Genomic DNA, 24,125 nt, shown 5'->3' with positions numbered 1-24,125 from the left:
GAGGAAGGGACAATGATCATTTAGGCACAATCGTTCCCTAAGGAAGAAAAAAGGAGAAGTAGGTAAAATAAAAGAAAGTGAAACACTGTATAATCCAGGTATCCGATTAGTCTGTTCTACTAATATCTGAATCAGTTCTTTAAAAAGCAAGTTGTTATTACTGTTGTTAACTGCTATCGAGTTGGTTCTGACTCAACTCACTATAGGGTTTCCAAGAGCAACTGGTAAGTTTAAATCACTATCCTTGTAGTTCAAATCAATCCTGCGGTCCGGTCCTGTGCTTATCCTACAGTGCCACCCCAGGACACCAAAGAACAAGTTAATTTGTAGTAAATTAAATTTAACCTACCTATTTGTAAGCATCCTTTGATCTGAGCTTACTGTAAACATCGCAGTGTGCAAGTGTCGAGGTAAGGCACCTTCACTGAGGGCAAGCTCCTGCATTTTTGTAGCAATTTCTTTGTCACCTTCCTTTGGAAAAAGGGCAAAATGATCCCTAAAGCAACAATCTACAGTAAGCTATCCTAGCTTTTAGAAACTCATTTCATATCTAAATAAATGTTCTGCATACAATAAAAATGAAAAGTCAATTTCTAGCTCCCTAAAAATAACATAAGGGAGACGTAGTGCAAGTAATGTTTAAGGCATTATTTCTGTTTGTAACACATTTACCTTATGAGTTACACTTTGCTCAATTTATAATTAATGTTCGATTCATTCCCTACATGTATACGAGGGGGCTTCAGAAAGTTCATAAAACATTAAGATAGAAGGATACTGGAATTTCCTCACAAAATTTTTCAAGCCCCATTGTATATCAGATAGCAAAGGGAATAGGTGACTCAGGGGGAATCAGCAATTAAGACCAAATGCATATGCAGGCCTGGCTTACTTTTTTTATTAACAATATATTCATTTTCATAGTGAATACAATTTTTTACTATTTTAAAGTATGACATGATGCAGTTAATTTTCTTCTGATTATATTTATTCATACACACTCACTCTAGCAAAAGGGTAAGGCAGATAGGATTAACCAAAGGCAGCCATAGAACTATGAATTAACTAAGTAATATGATATTTAAGATAATTGTCAAAAAGTAAAATCTCTCACAAAATTAGATAAAAAGTACAAGAACATAGTATAATTACACCAAATGAGAATACAGTATATGTATAAAAACACACATAGCATGCATATGTATGCACTTACTTTAAAACAGAATATAATTTGAAAAACCTTAGTGGCAGTTAATTGTGGATGCTAGAAATGTAAGTGCCTTATTTTTTGTTTGTTCCCTACATTTTTCTGAACATTCCAATAATTTTTTTTCAAAATCATATACTGCTTTTACAACAAGAAAACAATTAAAATATCTGACAGGGTTTCTGTATAAATAAACAAAATCTTTCTCCTACAGATATTATTAGCCCTAATGGTTAGCTATGTTCTGACATGTGTAGATTCTACCTGAAGCCGTAAGTCAGCATTTTGGTCATACCTAGTACTCAATAAATATTTTTAAATGAATGGCAACACAATGATGGATCCAAGTCAACAGTACTTTTTTTTGGCCTCTTGATCCTATTGGTCCTCAACTAAGCAAGCACTATACGCAAAAAGGTGTGGTACTTGCTTTGGAAGCTAAAATTGAACATGGAACCCATTAGCTGGAAGGGGAAAATTAGTCTTTAATTATACATATGCCCTGTGCAAATAACTCTGATGTTCTAACAAGCTCAAAACCTGCTTATTACTTTTTTCCAGCTACCAAGAGCGTAGATACTTATTCTATGCTTCTATTTAACTACATATTATATTTATGAGCTAAAGCAGCAGAGGTTTACGGTACGAACAGTCACATATTTTAATCAAATTACTACTCTGTCAACAAAAGAATCCAGGAATTCATAAGTCATTATAGATGGATGTCATTGTAACCTCACAATATTCAAGTTTACTTTCATAGCTACCATCTTTTTTTTTTTTTTTAAAAAAGAGAAGGCTAAGGCAGTATCTTCTGTATCCAACAATATCATTCTTATCTCTCGATCTTAACTACTTAATTTTTGTACAATGAAACTTGTGAGAGCCAGAACTCAACAGACTACCTTGCTTTCTCAGGTCTCACAAATTTTCCACCTTTGACATGGTACTCTTACCCCTTTTCTATCACTTGTTTTAGTGAAAAATATTTTCATTTTCCTTCCCTGACAGGTTCCCAGCTTTCACAGGCTTTACTGTACTTTACTATGAAGAACTAATCCTTTGTTGTTGTTGTTCCATGATACTGCCATGCTTAGAACTATCTCCTGCAATGTATTTCTATGTAACCTCAGTGCCTACAGATTTCAATACTGCTATCACTGTTCCTATAAAAGAACAAAGAAAAGGATACTATCTTTAAATGCTCTTAGATTAACAAAAAATGCAGAAATAGGAAGAGATTTATTAGCTATACAACCGGCTTACTTAAGAACTTCAAACTCTTCTTCTTAAGGATTATTTCTGCAATAATTTAAAACTAAATTTCTGAATAAAGATTTTAAATTACTTTTCTTACTCAGAAAAACCAGATGTTTCCCATAAAAGGTAATTATGTTAGCTTCACTTAACACAGCCAATCAATACTCAGGTTAAGTTTAAATTTTCAAAATTGTTCTCACCTCTATTATTGCCTTCATAACCAATCCAGCTCCCTTCACAATCGCCATGGAAGGATGCTTTAAAATAGAAAAATACAAAGTATCACTGAATTTAAAAACATTTTAACACATTTAATTGCTGTTCTTTAAGAATAAGTAATTTTGGCTTTGTGTGTGTGTGTGTGTGTGTGTGTTTAAATAAGTCATTAGCAAACTAGTAAAGCATTTACCTCAAAATCAGATCAACGTTTGGTTGAATCTTTTCGTATTAAAATACAGCCTTACAGAAAGTTAAAACAGAAAAGTACACTTTCCTAGGCAATGCTGTTGGTGCCTTCAAGTCACTTCAGAGTCATAGCGACTCTATGAACAACATAGTAATAAGCCATAGCTGTAAGTTATTTGAAAATTAATATGTATTATACTTATTTGAATGATAAAATTCATATACAACACTAAAATATAAATATAAAACAAAATATAAATATTGCTGCTGTTAAGTGCCACTGAGGCAGTTCCAACTTACAACAACCTTGTATACAGTTTCCAAGGCTATAAATCTTTATGGGAACAGAAAGCTTCATCTATTTCATGCAGAGTGGCTGGTGGGCTTGAACCATCAACTCTGTGGTTTGCAGTCCAGTGCTTAGCCTATACAGTTACTGCGTTCTCATAAATGCCACACAAATATATAAATACATACACAAAGTATGTATATTTTTCACTGTTTATTACCAGTCCTGGTATAAAGCTCATCTTATTATTTAGGAATATGTAAAGACTAGGGAACTCTAGGCCAACTCAGAGAAAGTGGGTTTTTCACTACTTCCAACTCCAGGTGTGGTGCTGTGGGTTAATGCACTGGATTGCAAAGTTGGTTTGAACCACAAGGTTGGCAGTTCAGGCTCACCAGCTGCTCTTAGGAAACCCTAAACAGGGTTGCTATGGGTCAGAACTGACTTGATGGCATTGAACAACAAAGATGGAAACAAAGTCTCTGGATGATGCAAAGAGGTTACTACATCTGGCTGTTAATCAATAGATTATAGTTCGAGTCTACCCAAAACTGCCTCAAAAGAAAGATCTGGAGATCTACTGCTGAAAAATCAGCAATTAAATGACCTGTGGAGCTCTATACAGTTCTACTCTGAACCATATTGGGCTGCCAGGAGTCAGAGTCAACTCAATGGCAAATGGTTAAAGATGGAAAAGAAGAAGCAAAGGACTCAAAACAATGGCTGATAGCTCTATGTAGGGTTCTTTGTGAAATGTCAAAAAAAAAAAAAAAATTTTAAATGTGGGTTTAAGTTTTCTAGTGTAGTGCTGTAGGGGGCTGGTATGAAGATTTAGGACAAGCTCTGAATTGCTAATTGCAACATTGGTGGTGCAAAGCCACCAGCTGCTCCTCAGAAACCCTATATAGGGTGCTGGGAGTCAGAGCTGTTTTGGCAGTAATTAACAACAGTATGTAGGATGAGCACTGGATTGCTAACTACAAGGTTGCTAACTACAGCTACTCATTAGAAACTCAATACAGATCCTTATGGGTCGAAACCAACTTGATGGCAGTTAACAACAATAATAACAATACACTAAATTATTTATGAACATTACCACACATATACATGTTGTTGTTCTTGTTAAGTGACATCCAATCAGTTATGACTCATAGCAGCCTTGTATTAACTTCCAAAGAGCAGCTGGTGTGTTTAACTGCCAATCTTGTGGTTAGCAATCCAGTGCTTATCCTACAGTGTCACATCAGGAGTGCCACATCAGAAGCACACATGTATTACTTAAAAACACCCTGACCACAAAAGCAGTGCCCTTAGACTAGTTATCATCTGGTAAGAAAAATAAAAGCTCTCACCTGAAAGAGTTTAAAGAGGGTTCTTCCATTGGATGCTACCATCTCCAAAAGCATATCAAACTGCTGCCCTTCAGTAGTCTCACTATATGGAGCACAGAGGGCAAATGTAAGGAAGTCCAACAATGAACTAATAACTAGGGCACCAGTCCCATGGTCCTGAAACAAAGTAACATAAGACTCAGAGAGGAAAAAGTCAGTTAAACCAAGTCAACACTGCTTTTTTGTGTATCCTACATATTAGAAGTGAATGCACTTAATGTCTCAACATGAAGTTTCAGAGTTTGGTAACTGTTAATACTTGTAGCAAATCCACTACCCACCATCCTTCAAAAGGAACATAATTCAATTTCATTAAATTTCAAGAGAATAACCAAGATTCCATAAAATATTTATAACTATAGTTAGCATGTGATTGTACAAAAAATAATCTTTGACAACACCTATAAAACATTTTGTTCTTTCTAGATATTACAGATTGCCTATGCCCCAAAATTATTACCAGTGATTGTGGAATAAAGATTTGACTTAATTTTTTTTTACAGTATTTTAATTTCATAATGTCATTTTTAAAGAAAGAAAAAAAAAAAAATCTGGAATATCAATATAAAAACCTAAAAGGCTTTGCTACTTATCCTTCCTAGATGGATGGACATGGTCATAACAGAATGATTCTGTTATTAGTGACCAAGGTGAACTATGACTAGTACTTACAATAGTTGGGGGCTGCAATGAAAGAAAAACAAAACAAAACGTATCTACTTGCACTTCTAAAGTACCTTTCAAATAAATGATACAAGTTTAATTAAACTTACTACATGGGAATTAAATTTCTCCAATAAGTTTTCCAGAAACTTCTTTGAAGACAGAAGAGAGGCTTTGTTTAGCTGTTCTTGTCTTAAGTCATAGTCATCATGCATGGGCTATTGATTAAAAACAGTGATAATTCATGAACCGTCCCATGTGCTGGCATCACACAAAAGTCATTTATATATTCATTACTAAAAGAACTAGAAGGCATAACCTCTGAAGTTTAACGCAGAAAGGAAACTTATGATATGACGATCGTATGCCAAAGTGACAACTTCCTTTGAACTTAATCAGACTTTATAGGTACTGTGTTCAACAGGTGCTTTCAGACAACCTGCAGAAGGACCACCTTCTCAAAAAATAACATACTCCAATCCACCTGGAATTTAATAACATAAACTGAAACTATACAAATTAACACCAAAACAATTACTAAAGTTAGCAACAAATACATCTTTATCTCAGAGCAATTCTTCTTGACTGCTGTGATAACAGAGATTGTAAAAAGGGATTCCAACATGAAGCTTAAGAGCAGAGTCCAAACGCTTACTCTACTGCTGTCTACAGGTGGGAGGTAAATTACTTTAGCAATCTTGGCCTCATGTTCCTCAGCTGTAAAGTAGGCCTAATAATTATTTATAAAACTATTGTGAAATTTACATGTAATAACTCATAAAAATACTTAGCCAAAACCTAGTATGTAATGAGGGCTTAGCACATTTCCTTCACTCATGTTTCAGTTATCCCACTAATTCTCATAATGGAATTATTTATAGTAGCAAAGATAATAAAATTGTACATGCTAATTCACTTTTGGAAATAAATGCAAATTAGGTGTGTCCTATTCCATTAAGCTAGCATAAAACACTTTATATGAAAAAAATCCCAGAAAGTATACACAAAATTGAGGTCAATGACATTTCAAAGTTATTTTTAACAATGCCTCTCCCTCCCCTCCAAACAAACAGCCAAGTTAGTTCTAGCTTGTTAGCTCGTTTCTACTCTGGCTCAGCATTTCATTACTTACATGGAAATCTGGACAACCTGCCTGTAACTCTAACGCTAATTCACTCTCCATGTACCAAGGGAAGAGGCTTTCAAAAATGTAAACCTGAACATATGATTGTCCCTCACTGAAAAGCATTTTAGTTGTTCCTTACTAAATAGTACCAGGTAAGTTCTACCGTCTGATACAGGAGGCTGTTGATGACTGTATACATCTCTATTTACAACTCCTGGTATCATTCCACTCATACCTTATGTGCCAACCATATTTAATTATTTGCTCTTTCCATAGCTGGCAAATACCATCAAATACAAGATTTGTATCACATATGAGGGTATGAAGGGGCTTCATAAAGTAAGTTGAAAAACTCCATTATCTTTTCATTCCATTGTCCACAAAGTTTTTGAAGTCCTTCATGTAATATTCTCTAGAAAGACTTGCCTAGGAACTCATCTTCCCCTCACTACCAAACTAAAGTCATAACACTTACTACTCTCTACGGCATATGAAGCTTCCAAAAATTCGTGAAAAATGGAACTAAAAGATAATGTAGTTTTTCCATGAACTTTTTGAAGCCCCTCTGTTTATGTATCTACTCTATAAGAGAGTCAGCAATTTGAAAGAAGAACTCTGTGCTAAAATCTTTATATTTCTAGCACCTAGCACAATCATGGAATGCAAGATACATAAAACAAGTATTTATTAGTGTAAATATTAGCTGTGGGAATAAATAAGGAAATATAGAAGCATGGGCTTTAATTTGTACAATGAAAATCTAGGTTTGTGGAAATTAAGCCACCAGTCCATTTAAGTAAAACCCGTTTCCTTTAGGAAAATACTTACACACATGAGGGCACAAAGCATATCAACAGCTGCATGAATGACTCCATTGTTGTTTCTCTTGAGAGCTTTGACTACCTTCACTCCTAAACGTTCTCGAAACCTTTAGAACAAAATATAAGCATATATTAGCACCATTAGGAGCCCTGGTATGGCTCTACAGAATAAAGCATTGCACTGCTAGCCATTAGGTGAGAAGTTCAAACCCACCAGCTGCTTCTTGGAAACTCTATACAGGGTCTCTACGAATCTGAACTGACTCAACAGCACACAACAACAGTAGCATAATTAGAGCAGTTATTATTAATTTATTGTAAAAATATAATACAGGTCATCTTAAGTTTCCTTGGCATTACTCCGGCAATTATATATATGTCGAATCTCACTTCTAGAATATACAAAAGGGCTTTAAAGGTTCATTTATAAAATAGGATTAAAAGACACTGATATTTTTCCATGAACTTTTTAAAATGCCCTCATATTATGCTGACAATCAGTTTTCAAAATGGTTTTTCTTTGTGGGGGGGAGGGATTTTTTTTAAGGTTAACTAAAACTAGAAAGCATGTACTTTCCTATTCAAATCCATTAATACTATGGTGTTCAATACCCACTTCAACTCCAGTCACCTTGCTTTTCCAATTCTTGTGAATACAAACCACCATTGATCAGAGAAAAGGTATTAAGATTTATTAAGCTACCAAGAGATAAATGGGTGATTATTTGAATTGATCAAATTTTCCGAGAGAAAAAAAAAATTCCGAAATAAACTTACTTTGGAAGCTGAGTGAAGGCTAGAAAACCAGCTTTGGAAGCCACAAGCCTTCTTACAGCCTGGAACTGACTCTCAAGTTCTGCATTTGAAGCAACAACATCTCCCTCTTGGGACAGTAAAGCTGTTATGGCATTATTGATCAGCTTTTCTTTGTTTTCTGAGAAGAGACCCTGGGTGAAGGAAGAACATTTCAAAAGAGTTTCCACATCAAAGGTAATGACAATGAATGAAATATTATAAAATTGATCTTACATCTTGGGTTACTGCATGTAGAACTCCACTGTATGAAATATTAGCATTGAACCTGAATACAGCATCTGCAAAGTTGCCATCTATGAGGAGAGAAAAAGGTTCAAAACGAAGTTAGAGGTTTACATACCTACTTCGTAAAATACTAATACACAGATGGATCCAAGCGCAAGTACATTTAACTCGATACTTACTTGGAGGTGTAGCTAGGAACCTGAGATGAAGACTCTCAACCTCCTCCTCAACAGGCATGCTGAGTAATCCCCATCGCTGACCTTTATGAGTTGATGTCATTTTTACACAAACATCTCTGTTACCAGAGGCTCTCACACCATCCAGCAAACTTGCTAATAATGAATCTCTAAGGAATTTACAAAAAGATAATAAAGTTTCAGGATTAGTATTTTTTTTTAATATTTAATTCAAATTTAGAATAGGGCCTTTGACACATAATCTGCTCAGACAGGCACCACAGGTACACAAAGCAAAGCTCAAAATAGCTTGGGAAGGTTGTGGGGTTGGGGAGGAAGGTCTGGAATTCCAATACTATCTTTCTATATTAGTCCCCCATGACCACGTACAAGTTATTTAACACTGAAGTTTTAATGTCACTCTTTGTTTACTTTTTGCTGTTGATAGATTATTTATAACCGTTTCATTGCGGGATCTCGTGCCATAGAGGCAATTCCAATTTATAATCCAATGTGTGAGCAGAACTACTCCACAGGATGTAATGCTGACAGGAACAGATGGATGAGTCTTTACTCCTGTGGAGTGGCTGGTAGTTTTGAACCTCTGATCTTCTGGTTAACAGCCAACTGCTTAGCCATCATGCCACAGCATCTTTTTAGGTATAACTTGCAAATTACAAAATCCCTCAATTAAAATGTGCAGTTTGATCGTTTTAATAAATTCATACAGTTGTATAACCATCATTAGAATTCAGTCCTGGTATACTTTGATCATTCCAAAAAGTTCACTTGTGACCATCTGTATGTAAAAACAACTCCCCAGCCACTGATCTGCCTTCTGTCTCTAAAGATTTAGCTTTGCGAGAAACTTCACAAAAATCAATCATACAATATGTACTCATGCGTCTACCTTATTTCACTTACCATGGAGGTTCGTCCACATTATAGCATGTATGAGTTCAGTCCTTTTTATTGTTGAACAGTGTTCAACCACTCCCCAGCTGATGGATATATGTCATAAAGCATATGGCAAACATTTCCCCCTAGCAATGCTCCTTTCCTTAATTTCAGGATAGGAAATATATATATAACCTGCACTTATTGTCAGGGGCACTGAGTGAGTGCTGATTCATAGCAACTCTATGGACAACAGACCAAAACACTGCCTGGTTCTGTACCATTCTCTCAGTAATTCCTGTATCTGAGCCCAGTGTTGCAGCCATTGTGGCAATCTCACTGAGGGTCTTCTCTTTTGGCTCACCCTCTACTTTACCAACATGATCTGTTTCTCTAAGGACTGGTCCCTCCTGTTAACATCTCCAGAGTAAGTGAGAGCAAGTCTCAACATCCTGGCTTCTAAGGCGTATTCTGGTTGTACTTCTTTCAAGACAGATTCATTCATGATTTTTTTATTTTATTTTGAGTTTTTATTATGAATTGAGTGATAGTTTACATGAGAGAACATTGGTTTTACACTCATCGTTTCATTGCAATGATTACAATCCCTTCCGTACGTCATCATTCAACAGCATTTGCTTCCATTCCCTCTTTTTTAATTGGGTGGGGGCGCATACAAAAACATTCAGGAATATATAATAATTTAAACAACCAGAGGGCACTTTCTGCAAGCCTGTCTCCTGATCACCAACTCTCAGTCCCTCTCTTCCCATGAATCTAGAGTCCTTAGCTGCTCCCTTGCTCCATGTCCTCATCTCTGCCTCCATTTCTGATGTCGCTGCTTCTCTGGATAAGGTCCCACATTCCATTCATGCCCTTTTCCCTTGATGGTCCTAGGTCCTCTTTTTGTGCACTGTAAGGTCAACTACTCCCCCATTTTTGTTACAAAACTTCTACCTTTACAACTGTGACAGTCACAATTAGTCATGGCAACAATTACTCACTATTGAATCATAAAAATCTTTTCCCCAACTCTTTTCACCAAACCTGATGAAAACTATTCAGTGGGGACTCTATCTTCCTTTACACACTGTTAAACTAAACTCCCTCTTGAAAACTTGTAAATCAGTCACTTCGTGCCTTTATTACACCCCACCCCACCCCGCCATTTTCAGGTAGCCAATATCTAAGGTGCCCATTCCCATCTACCTATATACAGAGGGAATAAGATTGATATCTGATGTGAAGAATCCTTCCCTCTCAGTTGGTATTTTGATCTACTACAGATTCATTCATTCTTATGGAACTCCATAGTATTATTTAATATTCTTTACTAAAACCATAATTCAAAAGCATCAACTCTTCTTCAGTCTTCCTTATTCACTGTCCAGCTTTCACATGCACATACACAATTGTGCCATGGCCTGGCTCAAGTGTATCCTAATCCTCAGAATGACATCTTTGCTTTTTAACATTTTAAAGAGGTCTTTTGCAAATTTGCCCAATGCAATACAGTGTTTGATTTCTTAGCTGCTGCTTCCATGGGAAATAAAGTGAAACCCTTGACAACTTCAATTTTTCATCATTTAGTATTATATTGCTTACTGGCTCATTTGTATGGATTTTTGTTTTCTTTATGCTGAGGTACAATCCATACTGAAGACTGTATATATTGTAGGTTGCTAATGAGTTTTCCTCCCATCATGATGCCACGTTTTCTTCATACAATCCAACTTCTCAGATTATTTGCTCAGCATACAAACTAAGTATGGTGACAGGATACAATGCTGGTACGCACCTTTAATGATTTTAAGACATTCAGTATACCCTTGTGTGGTTCAACCAACTGCCTCTTGGTCTACGTACAGGTTTCTCATGAGCACAGTGAAGAACTCTGGAATACCCATTATTCACAATGTTATCCATAACTTGTTATGATACACACAGTCAAATGACTTTGGATAGTCATCTTTCTGGTATTCACTGATTTCAGCCAAGATCCATTTCACATCAGCAATGATACCCTTCATTTCACATTCTACTCTGAATCTAGCTTGAATTTCTGCCACTTTCCTACCAATGTGCTGTGATAACCATTTTCAACAAAATTTTGCTTTCATGTGGTATTATAATTTTTGCATTCTGTTGGATCACCTATGTTTATGAATCTCTGCCAACTGGTTGGCTAAATAACTATCTTCCAAATTTCTTATTATAGATGACATGTGAGTGCTTGTAATGCTGCATATGCTGGTTGAAGCATCTCAACCAATAGTTCTCAACTCTTGAGGCCTTATTTTCGCCAATGCCTTCAGTGCAGCCTAGACTTCTTCCTTCAGTGCCATTAGTTCTTGTAATATACCCCTGAACAACATGGGGGGCTTAGGGGTGCCAGCCTCCCATGTAGTCTAAAATTCAATTATAATTTATAGTTGATCTTTGAACAACATGGGTTTCATCATTATATATAGATTTTTTGCCTGCTGTTATTTTGGAGAGCTCAAGTGTGGCCAGCATCCTCTTAAAATACCTATAATGCAGTTCTGACTCATAGTGACTCCAGAACTGACTGCTCAGCACTTCACAACAACAACAACAGAGTTTCCAAGGAGCGGCTGGCGGGTTTGAACCGTAATGCTTGTGGTTAGCAGTCCAGTGCCGATCCTACAGTGCCACACCAGGACTCCTGTAATGCTAATCATAGACTAAGTGCTCACATGGAAATGATTAGTGCCATATAGAATTTAAAGAGGATATTTGCAGCACACTTCAGATCCATATTGTTGAGGGGTCAACTGTACTATGAGTATCTCTTAAAATAGTCGTATGCTGACCAATTCTCTTTGATACAATGACTGTGTATTCCTTCCAGCTTCTTTTGATGCTTCTTACACCATTTAATGCTTTACCTACAGAATACTTCAACATTACAACTCAAGGCTTGAATTTTTTTTTGTTCAGGTCTTTCAACTTGAGAAATGCCACTGTGTCCTTTCCTTTTGGATTTCTAACACCAGATCTTTGCACATTTCATTATAGTATTGTAATCAACCTATGATTTTTGCTCACCTTAGAAACTTTTCAAAAATAAGAAACAACTCCTGGTTATACCACAGAAATTTTTTAAAGTCTTAATACTTTAAGGAGTTCTGGTGTGGCACTACAGGATAATGTACAAGGTTTGAACTGCAGGGTCGGCAGGGTTCAAACCCACCAGCTGCTCCTTGGAAATGCTATACAGGGTTGCTATGTGTCGGAACCCACTTGACAGCACTTAACAATAACAAATTGCACACACTGGTACTATGTCCCAGAACTGTTTCAACAAATTTCAAAACACAGATTCAGTCTCATGTATGTGGCATGAAAGAACTGCCTGGATCTAAGAACTGTCAATTCTGTAAGAATGGTTTAGCAGATGAAGGGATATCCACAGTAAAATGCATTGCATCTTACAGGAGGTTCTGAAATATAACATCTCACGGATTTCCACAGCAACAGCCAAGCCATAGTAATCTATAACTATGCAAATATATTCAACTGGGAAATTGTTCACTGGCTAATGATGTCAACTTCCAAAATTCCAAGAAGTGTACCTATAGTAAATTGACTTGTTGCTGTTAACCAAGCAATTTTAACATTAAAAGTTAAATACTTTAAGAACTGTTGATACATGTGCTATGTCGTAGCAACATGATAATCTCCTCCACTGATAAACAAGTAGTTGCACTCCAGGAGTACTGGCTGGGAATTCTACCACGGAACCAACCCCCACTGCCTCCAACATGAAAAGGTGCTATTCTAAAATACTTAATAAAGAAAAAGTTACAGAAATGTGCTTTTTTTTTTCTGGTCATTTCATTTAAAATTAAATCACTATTTTTCTTGCCTTTAGGAATTTGAAAACTTAATGGAGGTAATTTTAACTACTCATTTTAAAATATTTTAAATAATGTCGTATCTTAAGTTACAAAATTTTACACTTTCTAGATTGTACATCTTTGTTCTTCCTCTTCTATTGAGCATTTTTGTTTCAAAAGCTTGATGAACAAGGAAACAACTACACAGAAAAAGAAAAAGAATACCTTTCTGTTGAAGAATATTTTCGTATTTGACCTTTTATAAATTCAATGGTAAAAAGTTGTGGATTTTCTGGGTCACAGACCAGTGCAAATACCTAATGAAAACAAAAAAATTAACAACAAAAAGTGTTCACTTTTATGGTATTTCATTGTAAAAACTACAGACCATCATTTAGATTATAACATTTAATACTTTAAAAACAAACTAACTGATAATGTCAGAGTATAAGAACAGCTTAAAAGTCACATTCAAATTTTCACACAACACTGAAAAGAACATTCTATTCTTTTTATATTTTTGGAAAATAATCTGCAATATTTATTGTTCTAATATCAATAAACATAATTGTGTGAAAAATTAAATAGAGATCCTGCCTGCTTTCCATTCTTCAGACATGAGCAAAGATTAAAGAGAAAAAAAATTATATAATTTTAGCAATGAGAAGAAACTGTATTAAAGCTAAACTTACCTCTCCTAAAGGCTTCAATGTAGCAATATTATAAGTTGCTGGGTCACGCTCTACTAAGCATGTTTCTGTAAGTGCTAGAACCCTTTTTACAGGCTCCTACAAACAATAAAATTGAAAAACATAAAAAAGCTACTAAAAAAAAAAAGGTTAAAAAACCGTCGAACACATTTTTATTTTTAGGATATAAATCTTACCGAATGTCTAGGTGATATTTTTTGTACAATAAACTCTGCTAAAGATGTGATAGATTCATCAGTGCTGTATTTTCCAAAGCGAAGATTCAAATATTGCTCAAATTCTAATGGTTCTTTTCTGATCCTCAATGAAATGCCTATGTAGTTGCCAGCATGGTCTATTGCACTTTTGATAATTTCTTCTCTTTGTTCTGATGCAAATAAATGCTGCACAAATTTTGAAATTTAAAAAGTTTAGGGTTGAAACAACTAAAATGTGACACTTTTTAATCAATTCACCAGAAAGAGAATAAAGCAGCAACTGTAGGAAACAAAAAGAAGTCTTAGATCTTCTCAGAGGTAAATAAACAATGAGTTGCAGTTGAAAGACTTTTACTAATTTCAGTCTTAACTCACTGAATGTAACTTATCCCACAGCTTCTCAGAATCTGCTTTTCCTCATTGTGTACAAAACAGTACCCTGGACTTCTAAGTAGAGGCCTCAGGGACAGGAGCCAGCCCCCGTGGGATGGTGGGTATCTGTGTACTCAGTATTCCCAGTTACAATTATGGTAGCTCTGATTTAATCTGTTTTATACAGTGTGCTTCCTTGCAATATAACCCTGGAATAATGCTTAACTGTTCACAAATCATTGGTTTCACCATGCTACAAACCATCCCCAGGGGACATTTGCAAACTCATGGACACATACTGCATTTGGTGCGTGGAGATAACTATGCTAAATGCTCTACAAAGGGCAGGGCAGGAAAATCCCACATTAGAAATAATGTGGGATTAGCACATTATGCTAATAGCATCTCTTTGAAAAACACTGGGAACAGATCATGTCTAAAAACTCGATTTTATTCCCAGCATGTCACAGTCAATATAAACGTTTACCTTCTAAGGTATCAAATAAGTGTTTGCTGGATTAATGAATCAGATTGAGGTTTGTTGAATTAAAAACTAACTAGTGAGTTGATTCCCTTTAGCTAGTGTCTTCATAGACAAAGAAAGTAGATAATTAAAACTAAACTTTCTTGCTGCAATCAAATAAAAAAAGTTGGCAATAAAAGGAGAAACAAATAGTTCTCCTCCTTAATGTTAACCTTGTGAATTGTGTGGCTTGGTTGAATTTCACTGAACAGTAACAAAACTGTTGAGATTACTTTGATATGTCCATCCTGTGCTAGGTAATACATATTCCCTTACAGGCGCACCTCATTTGGCTGCACTTAGCTTTGTTGTGCTTCATTAATACTGCATTTTTTACAAATTGAAAGTTTGTGGTGACTCTGTGTCTAGCAAGTCTATCAGCAACATTTTTGCAATAGCATGTACTCACTTCATGCCTGTCACATTTTGATTAACTCTAGTATCTCAAACTTTTTCATAATGCTATGCATTTAATACTTAACAGACAATTGTTAAGTGCCGTTGAGTTGCTTCTGACTCATAGCAACCCTGTTTCTGAGGGGAAGATCATGGGATGGAACTGCCAACTTTGTGGTTTGAGGTCCAGTGCTGATCCTACAGAGCCACACCAGAAGTCCATTAGCAGATTAGAGTATAGTATAAACAAATTTTATGTGCACCAGGGAAAGAAAGAATTCAAGTGACTCACTTGATTGCAACATTTGCTTTATTGAGGTGGTCTGGAACCTAACCTGTAATACCTTGGAGGTATGCCTGTAATTAAGTATGCATTCCACCAAGGCGTTAATCATTACAAATCACCTCTGCCCATGTAACCAACATGCCTTTGGACAACACTAGAAGAAGAAGCTTTAGGTGGGAGAGGACACCAAGTTTCTCCTTGGGCCTTCACTGGATCTAAGTAACAAAGTATCTAAAAGTGTGTTTCTAGACGAGGAGCACTATGATGGTGACCACCACATGGAGAAAGAGTGAACTTTAGCGTGGAAAAAAGGCCTACAAGCAAGTTCTGAAAGTCAAACCAAGCTTTGTAATTCAGATCCTCCAACTCTCCAACATTTTTTTTAAATGTATTTCTCTTTTGCTATTCTTTAGGCTCTTCTATACCTAAAAGTTCCCGGCTTGTCTTGGCTCTGCTCAAGGGTAATTTACCTACAGAACATTCAGTCTTAAGGATAATGCTCTCAGACTACCAAGGTAGCTATGTTTAAAAAAAAAAAAAGTGCTGACAAGTTCAATTCTCACGTATGACAACCCCATGTGTTGCAGAGCAGTACTATGCATCATTATTTTCTTTCATAAGCAGATCACCAGGCTTTTCTTCTGAGGTGCTTCTGACTAATGTTCTAGTCAGTAGCCAGTTCTTTAATCATTTGAGCCAGAGACTCCTAAAATAGCTACAGTAATTATAAATTCTGAAGAATAAGGACTCTTGAGAGACAGGAATAAATTCAACTGATTTTTCTCCATGTAGAGACTATAAAGTAGGGATGTTCTACTTCATTTTGAAATGTTATGTAAGCCCCCGTGGCCTGCCCCCCACCAGAAGTATAACATCCCTACTTTCCATCAAACAGTTTTGCCCCTTTTCAAATGTTTTTTTTTTTAAAAAAAAAAACAGTACTTACCAATCGACTAAATCCTCCATAAAGTATACAAAACCCTCCCTGATAATCAGAGAGATCTACAAAGCCTTCAATATTCCTGTAGTCATAGGAACAGAGGACTCTGTTGGTTGCTGGATGAATTTGGTCAAAGCCTCCAGGAGTTACTTCCAAAATTACAGGTTTTCTTGTATCACTCCAGTGATGTTTATAGCAGTTATACCTCTAGAGAGAGAAACAGGAGTACTTTTAAGTTCTTACTTAAATTTATCAAAAATGTAATTATAACTAACAAACCTATCACTGCTAAAACTAGCAAGAGCCTCAATAATCTTGTATTTAGAACTCTTACACACACTGCCAAAACCATTCAAAATTTCAGCTATTTGGGTAAGGTCTGTGTTTATTTAATTAATAATATTCATTCTAACTGATAATAATATGGCTTTTTTTTATTTTTATACAGCAACAGTTTTGGTTTATAAGAATTTTAAGCCACTGTATGTAAATCTATTTTACTTAAAAGGGGGTGAGGTAGGGTGGGTTAAATCCTAAGTAGAAATGTTATTCTGAAAGTTTAACTAACGTATTTTCACTTTTGTTGGTGGATCTAAGATATATGAAAAGAGTCAAGCTACAGTGCAGGGAAGTTATAATACTCAATTTAAACAACCAGAGCTAGCTCATAAATTAATACAAATGTTCTTTCCACATATTCAAAAAAAGCTGAAAAAAGGTGCCATTTCAAAGTTATCTTTAAGTTTCATCATATTTACAAGTAAAATTCCATTTACATAATAATATTACTTTACAAACTAAAATAATGAGCTTCAGAGATAATCAGTTTTATTCATAAAAAGAAAAAAAACAAAAACCCGCTTAAGAGTGAGTTAACCAAAAGTATGCGCTACAAAAGAAGAAAACACACTAAAGGAAATTAACACTAACAAAGTGTAGAAATCAGCATCCCCATCCCAACAAATACAAAAGCACAGTTTTCTACTTGTCAATACAATGATCAGTTTATATGATACTTGAGGTAAAAATAAACTTCCTGTTCCAGTGCACAACTATTTTTCTCTAGTACTGAAATCAGAGAGGCTCTTGTAAGTGTTCAGAAACGACAACAAGGCAGTAAGCAGCAAACACATTCACTAACACCCCAACAAGAAACCTTAACTGAGGTTCATATCTTACTAAGTCCCGTCAGCATTACTTATCAATGGCACCAAACAAAATATAGTTTCCTAAAAGGAATCCAGCAGAAAAGTCAGAAGCACCTTCATTAAACCAAGAATACATCTAGAATCTTGGATATGAGGATTAGTCCCGCACCTCTGCAATACAGATGGTGACATCATTTAAATTAAAAAAAATTTAAAAGACTTCACTCGAATAGAGATACGGGTGAAGGGAAGCCACAAAAACAGTGATGCTTTTCCAAGCTATGTTTACTTACACGCCTGTTCCCAACCCACTCTGTAAGCTCTTCTCCATTCCTCCCAGCTAATAATCAACTGCCAGCGGGAGAAGTGCTGATGGTAACATCATCAGGAAGGACACCAAGCAACCTTGATTTAGAATCTATATAGGTCCTGGTGTGGTGCTGTGGATTTAATGCGCTGGACCGCAATGTCAGTGGTTCAAACTCACCAGTTCTCCTCAGAACTCTATAAAGGGTCATGATGACTAGGAATCAACTCAAAAGCACTTACCAACAACAATAGGGGTAACTTGGGAGTCCTGGTGTGGCGCTGTAGGATCACTGAGTCAGAACCTACTCAAGGGCACGAATAGTATCAGGGGTAACTGGAGGTCTCAGGACTAAATTCAACACTGATTTTGAGGTTTAATTTCAACTGTTTTTTTTTTTTTTTTTTTTTAAGGGATGCCCACAGGCCACTTGAGTCTCTTACTCCTGGCTCGATATGAAATTAGATGGACTATCCTTTCAGGAAATCTTCTAAAGATACTGTTTGTATCACAAAGCTTTCGCAAAGTGTTAAGTGGTTAAAGTTAACTGATACAAAGGGAAGCTTATAAACACATTTGTTAAGTATGCTTCTGGATACGGCTGTTTTCCAGATAGAGGGGACATACAGAGAAAGTATCTGCTAACATAAAATAACAAAAAGCATGTCAAATTTTGATTTATAGAAATCTTGACTGTGGTTCATCAGGAACAAGAAGCAAGCAGCTCCCCATTTGCCATAAAGATGATTTAAAATGGCTTTTGGGCAACCAGCCAAGTGCTTGAGTTGAGATCAGTGAAGCTTCTGGGATGCTAAAACAAACAGAAGAATTTCCACAGAAAGGATGAAGAACTTAAGAAAGACAGGAAATGTTGCCACCAGAGTATGAGAATTCAGTTCCTGCCTTTGCCAGAAGCCATGGGTTTTAAAAAGTGCTATACATTCAAGTATTCTTATTTGCCCATTATAAAAACCTTACTAGTTCATAAAAAGACATTTAGTATTTCAAAAAAGAAAAGCATAAACTACTATTCTCCCTCCCCAGAGGTCTCTAATCCAGGTTCAATGCTGCCATACCATGACTAGAAAAGGCTTGGAAATGCCAGGAAAATTTTAATGAGTAGTCATGACTCTCTCCCCAACCCCCAATCCCCTAGAGCTGTCAATAAAAAAGCGTCAACCTGTGCCAGAGCCCATCCAAAAACATACAATAAGACAGTTTCAATGCATCTAAATTTAATTCCTGATATTTTCATTTCCTGTTAAACTATACTCATCTCTGTTATCACATGGTATTGGGGAACATTAAAATTATGTTTTCTTTTTCCCTTTAGCTTTGTCATAAAATAAAGAGAGAGAGTATGAAATAAATGGTAACATTTGAACAAGTAAAAATACATCATTAATAAATGCTGAATACTTGCCCTTCCTGTAATTTTTCCTTCTGAAAAATCAGTTCTAAATCTCTGAAAGAAAAGAGATAACCACAGATTATGAGAACAAAAAGGTAAGGAAGACATGAGTCAGTTCTTTCTACCCAAAACAAGTACAATCCCAACTAGGTGGCCTTAAGCTATAACATAACAATAATTGCTTCAAACTATATATACATTTGAAAAAACTAATAAATTATCGAATTTCAAATATATATGATTTTCCAGCCTTTCAGGTAGAGAAAAATGGAAGTTTCCTAGTATCAACTTAAAGGTCAAAAAGAAAAAATTAAATTAATGGGTATAAAAACTCATAACATAAACATCTATATTTCAATGTATGTAATTTACAAAATGTTATTTCATTTTACAAAGAAAAGAGATAAATTTAGTTTGTTAACATTGGATCTTTCTTACCAATGCTTCTGTAAGAAGTTCTGTTCTGTGCTCTGTAGAAAACTTTAAAGTTTCTGACTTTTTTCCACTGCCTTTACGAAATGTGAGGTTGAACTCAGTTCCTTGTCCTTTTCCAACAGGGCTGATGCTACAAATGTCTCCATAAGGCCACTAGCAAAGAGAAAAAAAATCGAACCTTCAGCTGGTGTTATAATGAAATGAAATGCAACACTTATTTTTACTATTTTAATTTCACAACCACAGATTAAATGTGCAAAATTTTACATAATAATGCAGAGGTCTAGAAGACGTTATATCTTACAGCAATTTTAGAACACAACAAATGCTTCTGAAGGTTTTTAGCTTCTATAGGTCACAGAGAAAACAATAAGTAAAATATCTATCTGTATTCCAATTTTAACACAATAGAAACATCAACCCAAAGCAACTAAAACAGATAAAAGTGAAATGAACTAGGAAATACAATTTTATACTTATTTTATTCATTTGTAAAAATAAAATAAAAATCTGTAAAATATGCCTAAGAATTAAATTAGAATATTCTTATCCATGGTGAGATCAGTCTTGCCTTTTTAAATAGTAATCCTACTCCAGTGACAAGGATTTTCTTTCGTGGGACTCAAGACTTAACTTATGTATGTACCTTACAGTAACAATATACACCTCTAAAGTTATACAAAATTTAATTACACATTAATCTATGTCAGTATCTTATAATAACAATGGTGTTGGGTAGAGTGTCGCCCAGTCTGACTCATTGTTGTTGTTAAGTGCCGTCGAGTCGGTTCCGACCCATAGCGACCCTGTACAGGGTTTCCGAGGGTGTAAATCTTTACGGGAGTAGAAAGCCTCATCTTTCTCCCGCGGAGCGGCTGGTAGTTTCGAACCGCTGACCTTAAGGTTCAAAGCCCGATTCGTAACCACTACGCTACCAGAGCTCTCTAGTCTGACTCATAGTGACCCCGTATAAGGTTTCTGAGGAGTGGTTAGTGAGTTTGAACCACTACCCTTTCAGTTCAAATCAATCTTATGGTCAAGTGCTTATCCTACAGCGCCACACCAGTACTCCCTACTAACAACACACTATCTCTTTTACATAGAGGTACCTTACTGCACCTCTAAAATGATAAAGAATTACTTGACTCATTATACATTAAAGAGATGGTAGCACTCAACAACGTATCATAAAAATCACACCCTGTAGAACACAGACATAAGTATGTTCTCTTCCCCCGTCTCCATTCTATTTTGGTTCTGAGCACAGAACATTATATACACACATCAGTCTCTTTCAGATTTTATATTCTATCCTAAAGAACTGATTTCAAGTTTTTAAAATTCAAATGGAGTTCATACAAACGCCTCATCATTTCCAAGATGATTACCTGATTTGTCACTTCTAACGTATTGGGATTATATGTAGTAATCGCATGGGTTCCAACTGAAAAGACACGCTTATACCTAATAAAAGAACACAAGCTTAAAATTAGTTTAAACAAAAAGAAACATTTTATAACAAAACAGATGACACCAACACAAGAAGAACATTTTAATAATCAACCAGAAAAGTGTTTGCTAATTAATGGTCACTAAAGATACCTTGTTGTTATGCGCCGTGGCGTCAGTTCCGACCCATAGCGACCCTGTACAGGGTTTCCGAGGGTGTAGCGTAGTGGTTACGAATCGGGCTGCGAACCTTAAGGTCAGCGGTTCGAAACTACCAGCCGCTCCGCGGGAGAAAGATGAGGCTTTCTACTCCCGTAAGGATTTACACCCTCGGAAACCCTGTACAGGGTCGCTATGGGTCGGCTCCGACTCGAAGGCACTTAACAACAACAACAACAACAAAGATACCTTAGTTTTGTATCTTCATAATTTTTAATGTTCTAAAATGTTATGGGTATTGTAATCTACCTTCTTCACCACTTATTTTAATATGAATAATCAGTATTCATAAATAGAAAAGTAAGCCCAGTGCAAGCAACCTTCTGTTGTTAGCATATATTATGGTAGAAAAGCACTGGCTGGGATGCTAAAAGGTTCTAAATGGGAAATTTTTACTTTTTAAAAGGCACTGTACACTACTAATGCTTTCAAAATATCCTCACTGCTAATGCTTTCAAAGTATACTCTGAACAAAACCGTGCTGGAAAGGAAGGAAAAGCTATGTCCTGAAACCATTCAGTCAGAGCCATATCCTGGAATCTTTAATAATTTCCATTGAAGCAGCTACCTACTACACTTAAGTGTTGCAACTTTATAGCAGCAGGAAGCCTACGTTACAGGCAAGCAATTTTCACTTCTCACTTCATTTCCTTCACTTAAATCTGAAGGAGAAAAATCATTTGAATAGCATTATGGATATCTCTTTAAGACAATGCAGAATTCATAATGGCAAAAATAAAAATTGAATTAGAACAGCATTTAAAACTGAAGCGATTATTATTTGGTAATAAAATACAATGGGCAAAACATTAACTATTCAAAGAAAACACAGAAAGAAAATGAGGAATAATAGAGAACTTATAACTACTACACAGAAGAAAATTTTCAAACAAAATACTGTGTAAAACTGCATGCTAAAACATAAAACAAAACTCTGCTGATAAACTTGAAAATTAAGAATAAATAAATCCCAATTACACACAGCAACAACTGTGAGGATGGTGATGGGCTGGGCAATGTTTTGTTCTAACATTGATACAGAATCGACTTGACAGCAGCAGCAACAACATAGAAAAGTATCAAAAAATTACACGCTCCAAGAGCATCAGTTCAGACCATTTAAAGGGAAATGAAGCCTTAAAGCAGAAGATAACTCCCATGCTTTTTAAGTAGTTTAGAAAGGACAACTTTCAAATTTTTTAGTGATATTAAATCTGATAAAGACATCACAAAAAACAGGAGGACGAAATGGACAAATCATGAAATATTTTTTCATAAATATTGACTATAAGAATCAAGTAGCATATTAAAATACTGTTGTTGTTCAATGCTATTGAGTTAATTTTGACTCATAGCTACCCAGTACAGGGTTTCCAAGAGTGGCTAGTGGGTTTGAACTGCCGACCTTGTGATTAGTAGTCCAGTGCTGCTTATTGCACAGCACACCACACCAGGGCTTGCAAATTAAAACAGCAGTTAGTTATACCATGACCAAAGAATATGCACCTTATGAAGACACAGAGTTCAGTAATGGAAAAACACAGGAAAATTAATTAAAATATCTACTCATTTGTACTTTAGTAAGAAACTATTAAATGATCAGAAAGAGATATTATATGTACAAATGTCTTTCTGGTATCTATGGAGAATATCATGATTTTCTGCTTTGAACTAATAAAGCAAAAAGTAAAAAGATACAAATCAGTTTTAAATGGCAGCTATCATTTGATTCAAAACAATCCTGTTAAGTTTAAGAAAGAGAGTTTTACTTCCCCTCTGCCAATTTGGATGCCTTTAATTTCCCTGTCTTGCCATATAGCTCTTGCTAAAACTTCCAGCACAAATACTGAATAGGAGTGGTGACAAAGAGCATCCTTGTCTGGTTCCTGTTCGCAGAGGGAAGGCTTTCAGTTTCTCTCCATTGAGTGTAATGTAGGCTGTTGGTTTTGTATATATGCTCTTGATTATGCTGAGGAATTTCCCTTCAATTCCTATTATGTTGAGTGTTTTTATCAGGAATGGATGTTGGACTTTGTCAAATGCCTTTTCTGCATCAATCGATATGATCATGTGGTTCTTTTCTTTTATCTTATTTATATGGTGGATGATGTTGATCGTTTTTCTAATGTTGAATCATCCTTGCATCCCTGATATGAATCCCACTTGATCATACTGTATTATCTTTTTGATGTGTTGCTGGAGTCTGTTGGCTAGTATTTTGTTGAGAATTTTTGCATCTATGTTCATGAGGGATATTGGTCTATAGTTTTCTTTCTTAGTGGCGTCCTTCCCTGGTTTTGGTATGAGGGTTATGCTTGCTTCATAAAATGTATTAGGAAGTTTTCCATCCTCCTCTATATTTTGGAATAACTTGAGTACAATTGGTGACAACTCTTCCCTGAGTGTTTGGTAGAATTCACCACTGAAGCCGTCTGGGCCTGAACTTTTTTGGTTGGGAATCTTTTCATGACCTGATCAATTTCTTCTTTTGTTATTGGTCTGTTCAGGTTTTCTACTTCACTTTGCGTAAGTTTAGGTAGGTCGTGTTTATCTAAAAATGTATCCATCTCTTGTAAGTTTTCAAATTTGTTGG

At 35.7% G+C, this 24,125-nt stretch overlaps 1 protein-coding gene across 1 annotated transcript in view; it reads right to left on the bottom strand.

Moving 5' to 3' along the window:
* The window catches only part of DNAJC13 (DnaJ (Hsp40) homolog, subfamily C, member 13), a 173,921-nt gene that overhangs the window by 87,778 nt on the left and 62,018 nt on the right, over nt 1–24,125 (bottom strand). The window contains exons 3-17 of the mRNA XM_006840026.1: nt 21,253–21,328; nt 19,868–20,017; nt 19,442–19,483; nt 16,570–16,770; nt 14,026–14,232; nt 13,832–13,927; nt 13,365–13,456; nt 8,386–8,552; nt 8,195–8,274; nt 7,943–8,112; nt 7,173–7,272; nt 5,329–5,436; nt 4,517–4,672; nt 2,668–2,724; nt 350–471 (exon numbers count right to left, since the gene is read on the bottom strand). Coding sequence (XP_006840089.1) covers nt 350–471; nt 2,668–2,724; nt 4,517–4,672; nt 5,329–5,436; nt 7,173–7,272; nt 7,943–8,112; nt 8,195–8,274; nt 8,386–8,552; nt 13,365–13,456; nt 13,832–13,927; nt 14,026–14,232; nt 16,570–16,770; nt 19,442–19,483; nt 19,868–20,017; nt 21,253–21,328 — 1,824 coding nt within the window. The remainder of the gene's footprint in view (nt 1–349; nt 472–2,667; nt 2,725–4,516; nt 4,673–5,328; nt 5,437–7,172; nt 7,273–7,942; nt 8,113–8,194; nt 8,275–8,385; nt 8,553–13,364; nt 13,457–13,831; nt 13,928–14,025; nt 14,233–16,569; nt 16,771–19,441; nt 19,484–19,867; nt 20,018–21,252; nt 21,329–24,125) is intronic.

Source organism: Chrysochloris asiatica, unplaced genomic scaffold, assembly GCF_000296735.1.
Source record: "Chrysochloris asiatica unplaced genomic scaffold, ChrAsi1.0 scaffold00028, whole genome shotgun sequence".
In the NCBI taxonomy this organism is placed as follows: domain Eukaryota; kingdom Metazoa; phylum Chordata; class Mammalia; order Afrosoricida; family Chrysochloridae; genus Chrysochloris; species Chrysochloris asiatica.
This window is presented reverse-complemented; position numbering and strand designations above follow the sequence as displayed.